Genomic DNA, 18276 nt, shown 5'->3' with positions numbered 1-18276 from the left:
CCTCCCTTTCTTTCCTCCCTCCCTCCCTTCCTTCCTTCCTTCCTTCCTTCCTTCCTTCCTTCCTTCCTTCCTTCCTTCCTTCCTTCTCCTCTTCCTCCTTTCTTCCCTCCCTCCCTCTTTCCTTTCCTCCTTTCATTCTTGCTTCTTCTCTCCTTTTCTCCCCCCCTCCTTCCATCACCCATCCGTCACATCTTCACTGAGCCCCGGCTAAGGAACTTGGTATGGATCTGAGAACCCAAAGAGAACTCTGCCATCGCCTAGCACTAAAGGAGCCCTCCATCTTGGGAGAGGCAGAGCTGGGTACAGACACCCACCTCCTTATGGCAGAACTAGGTCACAGGAGAGCCACAGGAGGAAGTGGACCATCTTCCTAGCGGGGAGCTGAAGCCGAGCCTGGGAGGACACGTTCTCCTAGGGCTGTGTCTTAGAGTACCCTCTCCCCACCTGCTTGGCCTGCTCCCTTCCCATCTTAGCAAATGCCAACCTTCCCATCTTAGTGAATGCCAACCTTCCCTCTGCCAGACCATCCCCCCATTTGGCCAGAATCTCCACCACCCCCACTCCTCTGCACAGCTGTTCCAACACCATCTGGATTCCATCACTTAAGACTCAACTCTGGCCTCTTATGTCACCTTCACCACCACCCCTCTGGTCTGGCTATTACACCTCTATCTCTTGCCTAGACGCCTGCACAGCTGGTCTTCAACCCTCCAACCCCACCCCTTCAAGTCCGCACTCTGCAGAGCTGTTAGAGAAATCGTGAGAGAGATCATGTCCCTCCCCTGCCTAAAACCCCCATGGCTTCTCAGTGAGACTAGAATAAAATCTGAACTCCCCATGTGAGTGGTGGTCCCAGCCCACATCTGACCTTACTTCCCTTCATTCTTTTAGACACCACGGGGGGTGGGGGGGGGGCGAGGATACAATGTTGAACTAATTAGACATGACATCTGACCTCGGTGGTTGCATTTAAGAGGGGAAGATGTGGATATTAAACCACTAATCACGCTAATGAATATATGATAAATTGTGATGAAAGCTATGAAGAAAAGAAAGGAGTTGCTATTAGGGCTTATGGTAGAGATGGTGACTCGGGGTGGGGAAATCGGGGAAGGCTTTCCTGAGCAGGTGCTATTTAAGGCCAGACCTAAGGATGTGTCGGAGCCGGTGCTCCAGGTAGAAGCAGCAGCAGGTACCAAGTTCCTGAGGCCCACGCGTGCTTGGTTTGTTGCAGGAGCAGCCAGGGAGCGAGTGGGGCTGGAGAGCTGAGAGGGCTGGGGGACAGAGGTGGAGATGAGCACGGAGGGAACCACACTGGGGTTTGCACTGCATCCTAAGGCTATAAGCAGAGAGGTGGCCCTTTATATTCTCCCGTCACAGAGATCCCTCTGGCTGTTGAACAGAGGCAGCTGGTCTGGGGGCGGAGGAGGGGGGGGGAACACATCCTTGAGGGGGACCGGACTTTCATCCACAAGCAAGGGGGCGGGGTCAACACTTGGGAAGAGCAGAATGGGAGAGGTGAAGGTGGCAACTGCATCTCTGAAGCTTCGCATAGAAACATTAGCCCAGGTGGGGCCCCTAAAGTCTGGAGATCTCCCCAGCAACAGCCATGCTCTGCTCTCCAGGTCTTTTAATCACCTCTCTGGGCTCTGGCCCTGCCTTGGGGAAACCAAAGAATGTGGCACAGAGGGGACCATTAGGCAGGAATGACAAACAGCTGGGAGGCAGGGGGTGGGGGACTCAGGAAGTGGAAGCTAAATAATGGAGGGGAAGGAGGATAGGGTCTCTGGGGGTTGGGAGGTCCTGGCAGACACTAGTGGGCAGAGGGGTTGGGCTGTGGTGTGGAGGGTCAGTACCCCCAAACCCTGGCTGTTTGCACCCGCCTTTTGGCATTTATTCCTATTTTCCATCGCCAGATAAGCTAAGGATGGCTTCTATTATTGGTCCTTTGAGAGAAAAGAAATGCAAGGTGCTTTTTTTGGGGGGGGGGGGTGTCTGGAGGAATCTGGGGTCAGGCAATGAGGCATTCACCTTGACTACTAAATTTAAGGGGCCACCAAAAATGTAGGGATCAAGATAAGTCCCATGTCATGAAATGTTTTTAAAAATCAAAATTAATGCAAAACTTTCCTGATGAATAACATATCAACATTTGAAATAAAGACAGCATACGATACAGCGCTTTCACAGCCCTGCCTCACACCGTGGGGCCTGGAATACGCCACTTACAGAAACAACACATGTTCACTAGATCCAACCCTTTAGACTGTTTTCCACGTACAAAACAACCGATAGCAACTAAAGGAGTAAAAATAAGGTTTATTTAAACGTCAGAGGGCATTGACGTTGGTCAACCAAATGAGAACAAATTGTTTTTTTCTCAAATGATACAGGGAACCACACTCAGATATAAGCCAGGCGCCCCCTTTGCCATCAGTTCTGTCAAATTCATACAGTACGCATTCTTACCTGCTTTCCAGGACAACCAGCATTTCAAGATGCTTCCAGATCTGTGATTAGCTAAAGAGCACAGGAAATCAGGGAAGGCTTTCCTGAGGAGGTGCCACTTAAGGTCAGACCTGGGGATGTGTAGGAGGAAGGAAAGGGTGCTCCAGGTCGAAGCAGCAGCGTGTGCAAGCTCCTGAGGTCAGAGTGCACTTGGTTTATCGCAGGAGCAGCCAGGGAGCTAGTGGGGCTGGAGAGCTGGAGAGGGCTGGGGGATAGAGTTGGAGATGAAGGTCTATGCCAACCACACTGCAGTTTGTACTGTGGCCTATGGCTATCAGCGGAGGGCCACTTCAACATCCCTCACACATGACAACTCAAGAGAGACAGTCTTATCTTCTGGGAGCCCTTCACAATTTATAGGGGAGGCAAAGAATGTTCCCGGATACTTCTGATTAACAATGTTAGATCTTCATGATGTAACCCAGGAACCTGGCTTTAAAAGGAGTCACACTTTTCTTTAGGGCAAACGGCTTCATGTTTGAACATGACACTTCCATATAGTGCATCTACAACCAGAGACCCTAAGCCAGTTTTGTCGAGCTTACGACATGTCTCCTCAGTTCTTAACCACCTGAGAACAGCATATTTATCGCTTTGGGCTCATCTCATTGCTGCCAGCTAACATTGGTCTTCTCTTTCCAATCTAGATCTTTATTCCTTCTTGGAAAAGATGGGCCTCCCCTGTGTATGTTTCTGAGCCCCAGCTCTGACCATTATGGGGGCAAGACTTTTAGCTAACAAACTTAATCTCTTTTTTTTTTTAAGATATATTTTTATTGATTTCAGAGAGGAAGGGAGAGGAAGAGAGAGGAAGAGAGAGAGAGAAACATCAATGATGAGAGAGAATCATTGATCGGTTGTCTCCTGCACGCTCCCCACTGGGGATCAAGCCCACAACCCAGGCAAGTGCCCTGACCAGGAATCGAACCGTGACCTCCTACTTCATAGGTTGACGCTCAACCACTGAGCCACGTGGGCAGGGCAGACTTAATCTCTTTCTATCTCAGTGTTCTCATCTTCAAAATGGAGCTAATTTGGCCTCCCTTGTGAAATAGAAGAACTGATATGTGTTAAGCATTTAAGACCATACGGATCATTAGACACCAGGAAATTCATATCAAAACCACAATAAGTTACTACTAGAATAGCTACAATAAAAAAGATAAGTTCGTGTTGGTGAGAATGTGGAGAAATTGGAATCCTTTTACACTGCTGGGGGGGGATGTAAAATGGTGCAGTCACTTTGGAAAACAGTCTAGCAGTTAGTTTCTCAAATGATTAAACATAAAGTTACCATCGGACTCATTAAGTCCACTGGGGGGCAGGTATATACCCCAAATGGTGATGTGCGCATCCCCTCCTCCGTGCCACTCTCAGGCACAGGAAACAGGAAGAAGTTGACACACAACTTCTTGCCTTCTTAATGAGGTCATTACCCCAGTGAATCGAAGAGGAACGAGGTCAACCAGATTGGGGAGGGGGGGGCTGGGGCAGGGTGAGGGGGGAGAGTACATCTTGAGTTTACAGAGCACTTGCTAAGGGTGGAGGTAGGGGGAGTTCACATATAGGGATCATCACTGATGAAGCATAAATATATACATTTTACAGACAGAAGACTGAAGGGTCTTCACCCACCACATTCCCTGCCGTGAAACCAGCCCCTTCGGGAGCTCTGGAGAAGAAGCCTGCTGAGGACGGTCCTCTTCATGGCGCTCTTCAGCTCCTTGTTCCTGAGGCTGAAGATAATGGGGCTGAGGAAGGGCGTGAGGACTGTGTAGGTGACGCCCATCAGGGTGTCTCCTTCCAGAGACTGGGGACCCTTGGACTTGAGGTAGATGACAGAGGCGAAGCCATAGTGCACGACCACGACAGTGAGGTGGGACGCGCACGTGGAGAAGGCCTTCTGCCGGCCCTCAGCCGAGGGGATCCTCAGGATGGTGGCTATGATGGAGGCGTAGGAGAGGAGGATGAGGAGGCAGCAGCCCAGCAGGGCTGTGATGCACACCAGGCCCACGCCCAGGGCCACGGTGGACACATTGCCCCCACAGGCCAACTTCACAAGAGGTGGCACATGGCAGAAGAAATGGTGGACCTCATTGGGCCCACAGAAAGGGAGGTGGAAAATGGCCATTGTCACCACCAGCCCCATGACCGAGCCACCAGCCCAGGACCAGGCCACCAGGCAGGCACAGCCACGGGGACTCATGAGCACGCTGTAGCGCAGGGGGTGGCAGATGGCCACGTAGCGGTCATAGCCCATGACCGTGAGCAGGAAGGAGTGGGTGAAGCCAAACGTGAAGGAAAAGAACATCTGGCTGGCACAGGCCACGAAGGCGATGGAGCGGTGGGCGGAGAGCAGGTCGGCCAGCATGCGCGGGACGATGGCGAAGGTGTAGAGGATCTCAGAGATGGAGAGGGCGCACAGGAAGAGGTACATGGGCGTGTGGAGGCTACGCTTGCCCCAGATGGTGGTCAGGATGAGCAGGTTTCCCAGCAGCGTGAACAGATACATCAGCAGGAAGAGCAGGAAGAACATCAGCTGGAGGTAGGGGAAGGCGGAGAAGCCGATGAGGATGAATTCAGACACAGAGGTGTGGTTCAGCCCCAGCACGGCGGTCATACCTGGTGTGGGAGAGAGGGGAGAACTCCAGTGAGTTCTACCTGGGAGGGCTTCCCTGAGGGGCTCCTCCACGTCTTCATGTCATGGTTATCTTATCTGCAGTATAACATGCACAATAATGGTCTGTGCTTCACAGAGCCACTGGAGGTTTCAGTAAGATCATGCATTTCCAATGCTTACCACAGGTCATAGCACATAGTAGGAATGCAATAAATAAATAATAATAATTATTATTACTACTACTGTTAAATCCCATTGTTAGGAACTCAGGGCCTCTATTCAGCTCCACCTGGATGGAGCTGGTACTGGACAAGGGGTCACTACCCGACGTGCACAGAAGCCAATCCGATGGCACTGGCTTTGAGAAAAGGAAGAGCTTTTATTTGTGAGCTCAGCCAGCAAGGAGACAGGAGGCCAGGCTCGAATCAGTCTACTCGATCCAGGTTGTGGGGCAAGATTTACGGGGTTTCAGCACGAGATCTTCAAGGACAATGGCCCCTTCACCTCTTAAAGGATCCCAGCACTTAGGTTCTGGCCCTTCAGTTCTGTGGGGTGAGCAGTGGAGGGTTGAAAAGTGTTACTGGTGAGCGGTGGTTAGAAACAGGATAGGACCAGTTTGTGCTGGTTCTGCAGTCACAGAGACCCCACTTAAGAAGTTTTCATGGCCCCGGGTCATTTTTCTAAATTGGAATGGAAATTCAAAAAGAAAGCAATTCTTCAGTCTTTTAAAAAATTATTATTATGGGATTTAAAAAAATTCTCCCCCAAGGATATTTTTCAAGAGGGGAAGAGAGAGAGAGAGAGAGAGAGAGAGATAGAGAGAGAGAGAGAGACATAGATTGGTTGCTTCCTGTACGTGCCCTGACTGGGAATGAGCCTGCAGCCTTTTGGTGTATGGGCTGATGCTCAATCCAACGGAGGAGCCACCCGACGAGGGCAATGGGATAGTTTTTTCAATTGTTTTTTAAATTATTTTTTAAACTACAGTTTATATTCAACATTATTTTGTGTTAGTTTCAGGTGTAGAGCAGATCGGTTGGACAATCATATACTTTACAAAGCGTTCCCCCTGGTACTTCCAGTTCCCACCTGGCACCTTACACAGTTATTATAATAGCAGAGGCCCGATGCATGAAATTCGTGCAAGGGGCTCGGCCCTCCCAGCCCCGGCTTCGTCCTGCCTTCTTTGGCTGTGTACCCAGAAGTGGAATCACTGGGTCATAAGGCAGTTCTAGTTTTTAATTTTTTGAGGAACCTCCATACTGTTTTCCAAAGTAGTTGCACCATATGGTGGGATCCTTAATATAATTTTTGGATTGGAAAATTCTGGTGCTGGTTGGAGTTTGCCTTTGAAAGGATAATGCAAATTCTGTGATCACTGTGCTCAAATCTGCCTGAACTGCTGTTGGCAAGGCTTAGTACGTATCAGGGGCTGGCTTTTTTCTTTTCATACAAAAACTCTACGTGTTATCCATATGAGTTAAACGTTTTTGAGAAGTTTTTTAAAACAGTGCTTCAACAACACTGGGTTGATTCCTTAGTCTATTTGTTCTTTAGTTTTCTCATCCCTTAAAGGAAGTTGGTCATAATAACCCCTACCTGACAGGGTTGTTATGAGGATTACATAAGACAAACACACAAGGAGCCTTCCACAGCGCCTGGAATAAACAATGGAAAGTTAAGATTGAGGGCAGGCATACATAGTCAGAATTGGATTCTCTTAGAATGTAGCAACACCCTAACTGGTTTGGCTCAGAGGGTAGAGCATCAGCCTGTGGCTGAAGGGTCCCGGGTTCGATTCCGGTCAAGGGCACATGCCTGGGTTGTGGGCTCAACCTCCAGTAGGGGGTGTGCAGAAGGCAGCCGATCAATGATTCTCTGTCATCATTGATGTTTCTACCTCTCTCTCCCTTCCTCTCTGAAATCAATAAAAAAATAAATAAATAAATAATGTAGCAATCTATGATTGTATCTCTCTTTTAACTGGTGCATTTAATGTATTTATCTTTTTGGTCATTAATGTTGTTTTGAACTTAATTCTGTCACTTTATTTAATACCTGAGCTATGTGTAAATATATCAATAAAATATCTAATATATACATACACCTACATATGTATATGTAACATATACAAACACAAAAATATGCACTTGCTCTTATTCACTAAACCAAACACACACACACACAGACACACACACACACACAGACACACAAACACACAGACAAAAAACGACAACACAGTAAGAACATGGAATTGTCACCTAAAAGGACCTTGTGTGAGGCATAAAGGAAGTCTAGGTAAATTTCCAGGTGCCAATATTGCAAAGACCCAGGTTACCTGACCACACTGAAAAACATTGGAAATTAATATGAAGAGGGTACCTGAAAGTTCCCATGTACTTGGATCACAAATATTAGGCTGAACCTTTGACAGTGGCATGGTAACATATGACTCACTAATATTTGGGCTAAACCAAAATTAAGAAATTCTAAGAGCTGAATGATAATGAACTGTTGAAATGACTAAATGAAATGGATTATGCCTGGAATAGAAAAAGGACACCAGTGGGAAAACTGGGGAAATTCTAGTAAGATCTGTAGTTTGCTGAGTAGTATTATGCCAGTGTTAATTTCCTGGTTCTGATCCTTGCACGGGGGTTCTGTAAGATGCTGGCATTTCAGGAATTTGAAGTAGGGGGAGCACAAAAATTTCCTTTGTTGTTTTTGCAACTTTTTATAAGCTTAAAATTAAAGAGAAAAATAGTTTAGGAACACAAGGCACCGTCCAAAGTAGCACCAAATATATCAAGTATGTACAATTAAGTTAAATAAGCACACACAAGACCTCCACAGAGAACAATTAAACCTCTAATTAATAGAAAACACAGCAGATAACATAAATAAATGGGTGAAATGGAAAGACAATATCATAAAGGTGTTAATTCTCCCCCAAATTTAATCTCTACATTCAATGTAATATTCTTAAAAAAAAATTAGTTGGATTTTTTTAGAAAGATAATAAATGTATTCTAAAATTTCTATGAAAAGATAATGATCCATGAATAACTAAGTCACCTTGACATGGAGAGTGAAAGGAGGTGGGGGAAATTGCCTTCTGAGAATCTGAGAATTCTACAAACGTCTTGGAAATAAAGCAATGTAGGGTTATTGCAACGGAAGACAAACAGACCAGTGGCTTGGAATGGAAACTTCAGACATGGAGCCGCTCACATATGGTTAGGTTCACACCACAGGTAAATCAGAAAATGACAAATTGCTCAGGAGATGGTTAGAGGAGGGTATCTCTCTATGTAGACAAAAACAAAAATTGGGCTTTCAATTAGTACCCTGTACAAAGAGAGGACTAAGTTAGATTTATAACCCAATTGAATGATAAAACATAGCTAATAAAAGAAAGTATAGTGGAATCCTTGTGATCTAAGGACAGGAAATGAGTTCTTTAAAAGAAATAAAAAACACAAATCATAAATTAAAAAGGTTAATTTCACTACATCAAAATTATAAATCATATTAGCATCATGGATGAAGTTAACAGATGACAGAGGGCAAGAAGATATTTGCAACATTGAGTGAGTCCTAGAGGTCTGCTGTCCCCCACAGAGCCTGTAGTTAACAATACGATGATGTGCACTTAAAATCGCGTTAAGAATATAGCCAATGTTGTATTACAATCATCAGACTTGATAGGAGACTAGATTTTACTTATTCCCACCACATAAAAGAAATGGTAATTATGTGATGTCATAGAGGTGCTATCACTACAGTGGCAATCACATTACAATATGTAAAGGTATCAAATTAACATGTAGACTTTAAATTTACACGGATATATGTCAAATCTATTTCAATGAACACAACTTGTTAGAAGGGCAGAACTTATGTTCAGTGTCTCACACACAGAAAAGTAAAGAACCACAAGAAACCTGTCAGAGGTGAGGGTATGACCTTGATTGAGGTGATGGTATCACAGGTGTAGGCATATGTCCAAACTCATCAAAATGTATACATTAAATATGCGCAAACTTTTGTATCTCAATAAACACTGACAGGAGATTCATATCTGGAGTCTATAAGGAATGCCTGCAAACCAATGAGAAAAAAGGCTGGAATTATAATAGGAAGTGGGAAAGGGTAGGCACAGGCGATGTGCAGAAGGGGAAACGCAATAGGCAAACAGGAAACGAAGACCTGCCCTTGCTCATTAGCAGTTAGAGGAATGCAGTTTAACACAGCAGCGTGGCATCGCGTCACCCCTGTTGGAGTAGCAAACATTGGAAAGCCGGATGCTGCGATGTGTTGGCCCAGATGCGAAGATGAGTGAACTTCAGTCCTTCTAGCAGGTACCTGGGGGCTCATGGCCAATGAAGGGAGCACTTACCCTAAGCCCCGCAAACACTGCTCCTGCGTCTCCCTCTGAATGAAACACACAGGTCAGCGAGGGGACGCGGTCAGGAACGTTCACCTCAGCATCGTCTGTGTTGGCAGAGAGTGGGGGACAGTCTGGGAGACCCCACTGTCTGTGGGAGTAGAGAATTAAAATCTGGTGGAGGTGCGCCATGAGCCCTAAACAACATTTAGGGGAAAAACAAGACGGACATAGCAATATGGATGGTTCCTACAAACATGGCACTGGGTTAAAAATTAGGAAAAAATCGGAGGCCTCCAGCACCGTATAACGCACCACAGTCAGAACGTCTGTGCAGCAACATACATTTTATAAGATTCACACAAGCGGAAGGACACACAAGGAACAAATTAAAATGCTGCCTGTTGGGGGTGGGGAAAGGTTTGGGACATAATGATAAACGGGAATCCTATTGGCGCCATGACAGTGCAGGGTTTCAGCCCCAGTTCCGGGCTCTTTCCTCTGGCTCTGCGGATGCCCCTCGGCCCCTGTCCTCGATTGCTGGGTCAGTCCGCCTCCTCCTCTCTTCTGGCTACAAACGGGCTCCAGGGTACCAGCTCCTAAATACCCAAATGTTACAAATACACACACAAAGGGCTCTCTCCGCTTCCTGTCTCCCTCTGGAGCTTTCCTGTGCCGCTCTTCCCAGGACAACATCCCTGCAGGGCGCTCAGGGGGGCTCTCCAAGCCGCCTGCACAGCCTGGACTTCGGGGAGGAGAAGGGCCAGCGCCCTCATCCCAGCTCCGGGCTCCCAGCCAGAGCCCCAAGCCAGGCTCCCAGATCCTGTCCCTGTGCCCGTCCTCCTCGAGGGGACACGACTCGACCCACTCAGCTCTCCCTGCTTGTGCCTCTGGCCATAGCCCAAGCCCGGGCTCACAGAAGCGGACAGAGCCGAGCACAGGCTCAGTGCATAGGTCCCGAAACACAGTGACAGTGACGCCCAGGAAACTCTGAGCCAGAAGCAGACCCTCTCCCTGCATGTATCTACCGGGCGCTGCCCAGCCGCCTGCATCTTGTCTGGGCCCGGGAGAAGCCGGGGACACACAGCAAGGGTACTGTGGTGGGTTGAATTTCCCCACCCCCAGCCCCCAATTTAGGTCCTGCACTCACAGAAGTGGACAGGGCTGAGCACTGGCTCAGGTGCACAGGTTATGGAACCTCAACATGTGACCTTAGCTGGAAACAGGGTCTTTGCAGATGGAATAACACAAGGACAGAGATGAGATCATACTGGATTAGGGTGAGCCCTTAACCAGCGGTTCTCAACCTATGGGTCACGAACAATGAAAATACATCCTGCATAGCAGATATTTACATTACAGTTCATCACAGTAGCAACATTACAGTTATGAAGTAGCAACAAAAATAATTTTATGGTTGGGGGTCACCACAGCATGAGGAACTGTATTAAAGGGTCGCGGCATTAGGAAGGTTGAGAACCACTGCGGCTTCATCCAATGCCTGGTGTCCTCACAGGAACAGAAGGGGACACAGAGGGAACAGCATGGGAAGATGGAGGCAGAGACTGGAGTGATGCAGCCACAAACCAAGGAGCGCCAAGGGCCACCAGGAGCTGCCAGAAACAAGGAAGGACCCTCCCCAGCACCTTCAGAGGGAGCATGGCCCTGCCGACACCTTAGTTTTGCACTTCCAGCCTTCAGAACTGTGAGGGAATAAATGTCTGGTGTTTTAAGCCACTGGTTTGTAGCACGTTGCCACAGTAGCCAAAGAAACATATCCAGTCACACACAACTACACAGACACAGACACGGACATGGACACGGACACAGACACGGACACGGACACGGACACAGACACACTCAGTGCCTTCAGAAGCACGCACAGGCGGTGCACACATGCATGTGACACACCCAATGTGACCCTTCTGGCTCAAAACTGCCCTCTCCCTCACCCTGGCACAAAGACCACTCCCTGCCTGGCACTGGACCTGGTGAGCATGGCTGCTGTTATGGACAGGAACCCAGACTGGCTCACCCAGCCTGGGACTAGATGCTGGGGCTGCAGACTCCCCTCTCCACCCTACTCACTCCCCACGTCCATCCCTCAGCCAGGTCCTCACTCTGCTCCTCTTGGTTCTCCGTAGCCTGAATGCCTCTCCCTCTCCCTTCCAGCTCCCATAGCCCTTGTCACGTGTTCCTGGAAAAGGGCCCTGGAAACAGAAGCACTGCTTGCCTTGTTCTCTGGGGGACACCTGCCAGAAGCCTGGCCTGGGAGTGGGGGGGGAGGGTGGCAGCAGTGGGTGGGCAGGGAGTTTTATCTCTGCGGGCGACAGCCCAGGGCTGGGTTCCCACAGGTCTCTCCCAGGAGCCTAGGGGTGTGGGATGTGAGGTCCTCTAAGTTCAAGAAGGATAGCAGGGGCCCTGAGAACTCTCCCTCCTCCTTTCCTTTCTTTCTTTCCTCCTTCCCTCCCTCCCTCAATCCCTTCCTTCCTTCCTTTCTTCCTTCCTTCCTTCTTCTCTTCCTCCTTTCTTCCCTCCCTCCCTCTTTCCTTTCCTCCTTTCATTCTTCCTTCTTCTCTCCTTTTCTCCCTCCCTCCTTCCATCACCCATCCGTCACATCTTCACTGAGCGCTGGCTAAGGATCTTGGATCTGAGAACCCAAAGAGAACTCTGCCATCGCCCAGCACTAAAGGAGCCCTCCATCTTGGGAGAGGCAGAACTGGGTACAGACACCCACCTCCTTATGGTCAGATCTAGGTCACAGGAGAGCCACAGGAGGAAGTGGACCATCTTCCTAGCGGGGAGCTGAAGCCGAGCCTGGGAGGACACGTTCTCCTAGGGCTGTGTCTTAGAGCCCCCTCTCCCCACCTGCTTGGCCTGCTCCCTTCCCATCTTAGCAAATGCCAACCTTCCCATCTTAGTGATGCCAACCTTCCCTCTGCCAGACCATCCCCCCATCTCAGCCAGAATCTCTACCACCCCCACTCCTCTGCACAGCTGTTCCAACACCATCTGGATTCCATCACTTAAGACTCAACTCTGGCCTCTTATGTCACCCTCACCACCACCCCTCTGGTCTGGCTATTACACCTCTATCTCTTGCCTAGATGCCTGCACAGCTGGTCTTCAACCCTCCAATCCCACCCCTTCAAGTCCGCACTCCGCAGAGCTGTTAGAGAAATCGTGAGGGAGATCATGTTCCGCCCCTGCCTAAAACCCCCAACTGCTTCTCAGTGAGACTAGAATAAAATCTGAACTCCCCATGTGAGTGGTGGTCCCAGCCCACATCTGACCTTACTTCCCTTCCTTCATCCCCATGTCTATGATTTCTCCTGGACAGATAAGGATCTCATCACTCTGGGCTTTGTACATATTATTCTCTCTGCCTGGACAGAACCCCTTCCTCAAACCATTAATTTCCACCTGGTTAATTTTTGTTCTTCCTTTCTTAAAAAAAAAATAATATATTTTTATTGATTTCAGAGGAGAAGGAAGAGGGAGAGAGAGATAGAAACATCAATGATGAGAATCATTGATTGGCTGCCTCCTGACACACACACACACACACACACACACACACACACACACACAGAGTCACATGTTCATCTAACAGGAGATGAGTTCCAGGTCTACCCATCACTGGTGATTTTTTTCTTTGTGTAAGTATTTCTACCAGGTCAGCCCCTGAATCTCAGCTTTCTCAACTTTGAATATGTTCAAAGTTTATATTCATGTATCTTTGTTGTAACGCAGAGGCCACTGTCACAGAGGATTTTTAGCACATCTGTCGAGCTTGCAGGGTCTACAGAAAGCTGAAGAATCTTGGTGTCCTCAATTCCTATCCCGCTACAGTTCATTGAGTGCAGACAGCATGCCAGGCCCTGCGGTGGGCACCCTGACAACGCCACCATGATGCCATTATTTATCCTCACCACAAACACCAAAGGACTGCCTGCCAATGAGCACATCTTGCAGCCCTGCCATCGGGGATTCCTTCCTTTGCTGGTGGAGTCCCAAGGATACTCAACATTCCTCACGAGCCATCTCAACTTCCTTTAATCTCCTCAACAAAAAGAATGGCCTAGCGACCTGGCTTGAAACAAATTTTGTTAACCAAGCCAACAGAATGCTGAACAATAGGATGCCATTTCATGTGCCAATTAATGTGTTTGTGCTCTAGGGCTGCCGTGACAAATCATAACAATTTATTGGCTTAAAACAACACACGTTTATTCCATTTGAGAAGGCCGTGAGTCCGAAACTGTCTCGCTAAGCTTGCATCCAGGTCCACAGGGCTGCTTCCTTCTGGAGGACCTAGGAAAGCATCTGTCTCCTGCGTCTTCCAGCTTCTAGCGCAGTGGCTCCCACCCTTTTCTGTCCGCCCTCTACCTGAGCATCTCTGAAATCCTGATGCCCCCCCCCCCCCGTGACATATAATTCTTATTATTTAAAAAGTGAACTCCTATTCACGTGGAGGAAGCCTAAAAGGCTTGATCTAAACAAGCTTCCAGAGAATATGGCATCTATGAAAGAGAAAAAGAAAAGAACGAAAGGACAGCTGAAGTACTGAGGAAGAAATCACTAAGAAATTGTTAAAAAACACACATACACAATAATAATATGAAGTGATATGAAAAAAACAGCAAATAAAGTTTCAAAACATATAATAGAGGCCTGAAATGCATAAGTATGTCACAATAGCTATTTATATACTGTATATGAAGCCCCTAAAACCATAAGAAATGCAAAAAAAATCACTGTTAATAACTCATTCTCGAATTGCCCCTCTTAAAAATTAAATTGCCCCCCTGTGAGGCGTGCGCCCATGCTGGGAATCACTGTTCTAGAGGCAGCCTGCACCCTTTGGCTCATGGTCCCTCTCTCGAATCACTCTAATTCCTTCCTTCCGTTGTTGTATCTCCTCTCTGTCTCCTGCTTCCCTTTTATAAAGACTGCTGTGCTTATATCGGGCTCACCTGGATGATTCAGGATACTCTCCCGTCTTAAGACCCTTAACTGGATCGCATCTGCAAAGTCTGTCTTGCCAGTTAAGGAAATATATTCACAGGCTCTGAACATGGACATCATTTAGGGGGTGGAAATTATTTATCACAATAATGAGTAAAATTACACAGTTTCTCATTGATTCCCCTGGAATCAGTGCTTCCTTCTGGCTATGTGTACCTAAGGCTGCACCAGCACCCTTTTCCTTAAATGTGTCTATTCCTTCTCATGGGAGTCTTCCCTTATCAAGACCAAACCTCCCTCTGTAGGAACCTAAGAGACAGATTTCTGATCACCAACTCCAGCCTATTCCAGATTGTAATCAATTCCTGCTTCACCAATTTTTAACACTTTCCGCTTCCAACTTAAATATCTGGGCTCACCTTTGAGTTAACAATTTACATCCCGCAGTGGGCCCCTTCCTGGATCCTCAGTCCTATGGTATTCCCAAACACCAGCAGGGAATCAGACAGACCTAAAGTTCCACGTATCTCCCTTCATTCCCAGGCTGTGTGACCTCCACCACACTTTCTCATCTGCATACGGAGGGCACCCATTTGTACCGTCTTGAGTTAGCACTCTGCCATTCAACACATCTCCCAAAGACGCCACTTAAACACAGGAATGAGGATGCATGTCTTGCTAAAAGTATATGGAAAAAAGGGAAAAGGATTTCCATGAGAGGGCAGATAGCAACACCCTTTTAACATGCTGTATCTTCTTACCCAGGCCCTGATCCCTCTTCCCTTTCTCTCCTTTCTTCCTTTTCCTCTCAGCCTCTCTTCCCCTCTTTCCCTCCCTCCCTCATCTTCCTTTCTTTTCTCCTTCCTCATGTGCAAATTGTCCTGTTACCACCCTTTTTTTTCTTTATTCCTCCCTTTCCCAGATTTTGCCCCATAATCTTTTTTATCCAATTGAACATTCAGATCCATTTAAAGGACTCCATTCCCACTAGCACCCAACTCTCCACTTCACATTCCAACATTCTCCACTCAACTCAGCTCAACACAGAAACCCTCCCTTAGAGCCTATCCCTCCCAAAGGACGCGAAGAACTGTGCATATAGGGTGTCCGGGAAAAATGTATACACACACTTTGAATACTTATACTTATATAGAATGTAATGTTTATTTAAAAAAAAAAACATTTCATTTTCAAAATTGAGCTACCAGCTGTTAAAGTGTGTATACATTTTGGGGGGGGGGGACACCCAGCAGTAACCCATATTCTGGGAGACAGTTTATTTTCTTTTGTACATTCATTATAATTAAAAATATAATAATTATAACAGTAATTGATACACAGAGACTGTCCAGTGCTTGGTGGTATTTATTATTTATGTTTCTCTTTTTTATTTTTATATTTGAAAGGGAAGGGAAAGGCTTCCCTTGCTTGTCTGTTCAAGAAGATGTGTGTGTTGCCGAAACCGGTTTGGCTCAGTGGATAGAGCGTCGGCCTGCGGACTGAAAGGTCCCGGGTTCGATTCCGGTCAAGGGCATGTACCTGGGTTGCGGGCACATCCCCAGTAGGGGGTGTGCAGGAGGCAGCTGATCAATGTTTCTCTCTCATCGATGTTTCTAACTCTCTATCCCTCTTTCTTCCTCTCTGTAAAAAATCAATAACATATATAAAAAAAAGAAGATGTGTGTTCATTCGTGCCCAGAGTCATCGACGTGCTGCTCCCCAGCTGCCCACAGATGGGTAGCACAACCTAAGGCACAGATGATGAAATGAGTTCGTTACACAGGGTCACAAGCCAGAGGCCATAATTACTTGAGACTAAGCAAGAAGGGGCTTAAAGAATTTGGGGTAGCCCCGGCTGGTGTGGCTTAGTTGGTTGAGCATCCACCCAGTCAGGGCACATGCCTAGGTTGTGGGCTCGATTCCTAGTAGGGGGCAGCCATTCAATGATTCCCTCTTATCATTGATGCTTCTGTCTCTTCTTCTCCCTTCCTATATGAAATCAATACAAAAATATATTTTAAATAAACGTAGTTTCTAGCCCCGGCCAATGTGGCTCAGTTGGTTGAGCACTGGCCCATGCACCGGAGGTCACTGGTTTGATTCTGGGTCAGGGCACAGGCCCCGGCTGCAGGCTCAATCCTCAGTAGGGAGCATGCAGAAGACAGCAAATTGATGTTTCTCTCTCTCTCTCTCTCTCTCTCTCTCTCTCTCTCTCTCTCTCCCTCCCTCCCTATCTCTCTCTCTCCCTCTCTCTCTCCCTCTCTCTCTCCTTCCTCTCTCTCTCCCTATCTCTCTCCTTCCTCTCTCTCTCAAATCAATAAAAACATGGTGTTGTTTTTTTTAAAAAAAAAACACATAGGCTCTAACATAGATTAAATGGCAGTTAAGAGCCCTACATATCACAGACCCCAAGTTTGTGGAGCAGACCCTGCAGCTGGCAGGCATCCAACCCTTGGGGGTGCTGGAGGCCTTGCAGCGCAGCCTGTTGCTGCAGCGGCCACAGACCCGGGCTGACTGTGTGAGCTGGCACACCTGGTACCCTAATAACATCCGGCAGCTGCTACACAACCTCCCTGCTGACCAGCTCACAGGCTCAGGAGCTCCCTCTGGTCTGGACCCAAACAATGTCCACATCCGCTCACATTTGATGTCAACAGTCCCCTGCATCTGGATGACGTGATGGCGGGCGCTAACCTGTTTGCCCAGACCTATGGGCTGGCAGGCTCTCAGGACCGAGCTGCTGTGGCCACACTCTTATAGTCTGTTCAGGTCCCCGAGTTCACCCCCAAGTCTGGTGTCAAGATCCACGTCTCGGACCAGGAGCTGCAGAGCGCCGGTGCCTCTGTTGATGAAAGCTGTCTAGAGGAGCTCCAGGACACACTGCCTCGTCCAGAGAAGCTTCCCGGGTTCAAGATGTTCCCCCCTGCATTTGAGAAGGATGATGACACCAACTTCCGTATTGATTTCATTGTGGCTGCATCCAACCTCCGGGCAGAGAACGAACTATGACATTCCTGCCACAGACCAGCTCAAGAGCAAGCTGATTGCAGGGAAAATCATCCCAGCCATCGCCACACCCACAGCAGCTGTGGTTGGCCTTGTGTGCCTGGAGCTATACAAGGCGGTTCGGGGGCACCAAAGACTTGACTCCTACAAGAATGGTTTCCTCAACTTGGCCCTGCCTTTCTTCACCTTCTCTGAACCCCTCCCCGCACCCTGTCACCAGTACTATACCTGGGAATGGACGTTGTGGGATCGCTTTGAGGTACAGAGGCTGCAGCCTAATGGTGTGGAGATGACTCTCAAACAGTTCCTTGATTACTTCAAGGCAGAGCATAAACTGGAGATCACCAGGCTGCCCCAGGGCGTGTCTCTGCTCTACTCCTTCTTCATGCCAGCCGCCAAGCTCAAGGAATGGTTGGATCAACCAATGACAGAGATCTTAAGCCGTGTGTTGAAGCGAAAGCTGGGCCATCATGCTCGGACACTGGTGCTTGACGAGAGCGGGTGAGGAAGTCAAGGTCCCCTACATCCGATACACCATTCACTGACCCCAAGGCCCCTTCTTCAGAGCCCTTCCAGCCCAGGGTTCCCATCCGACTTGTAGCAGTGGCCCAGCTAGCCAAGCTGATATTCCCTCCTCATCCCCCTACCTGGCCCCTCTTGCCACTGCTTCCTACCCTGCTCAGAACCTTGAATCCTAATAAACAGTTATTAACTTGGGGGGGGGGGGAGCTCTATAAAATTGAAAAATGTGCTTAAATTTTCCTGCTCTCATAATCTTCATCAGTAA

The 18276-nt window shown here is 47.9% G+C and overlaps 1 protein-coding gene and 1 pseudogene across 1 annotated transcript; one reads left to right on the top strand and one right to left on the bottom strand.

The window, feature by feature from the left end:
• Positions 1-4135: 4135 nt before the first annotated feature.
• LOC132234103 (olfactory receptor 10H2-like) lies at positions 4136-5128 on the bottom strand. Its single transcript, XM_059695147.1, has one exon. The coding sequence runs from the start codon at positions 5126-5128 to the stop codon at positions 4136-4138; it is 993 nt and encodes a 330-aa protein (XP_059551130.1).
• Positions 5129-13386: 8258 nt separating this feature from the next.
• LOC132234492 (ubiquitin-like modifier-activating enzyme 1) lies at positions 13387-18034 on the top strand (annotated as a pseudogene).
• Positions 18035-18276: the final 242 nt, after the last annotated feature.

This window comes from Myotis daubentonii, chromosome 5 (genome assembly GCF_963259705.1).
Source record: "Myotis daubentonii chromosome 5, mMyoDau2.1, whole genome shotgun sequence".
NCBI lineage: Eukaryota > Metazoa > Chordata > Mammalia > Chiroptera > Vespertilionidae > Myotis > Myotis daubentonii.
The sequence above is the reverse complement of the archived record's forward strand: the minus strand, read 5'-3'. Positions and strand labels throughout refer to the sequence as shown.

Bases quoted from the DNA above. Each gene is read 5' to 3' on its own strand.
- LOC132234103 (XM_059695147.1), bottom strand. From the start codon at position 5,128: ATGACCGCCGTGCTGGGGCTGAACCACACCTCTGTGTCTGAATTCATC.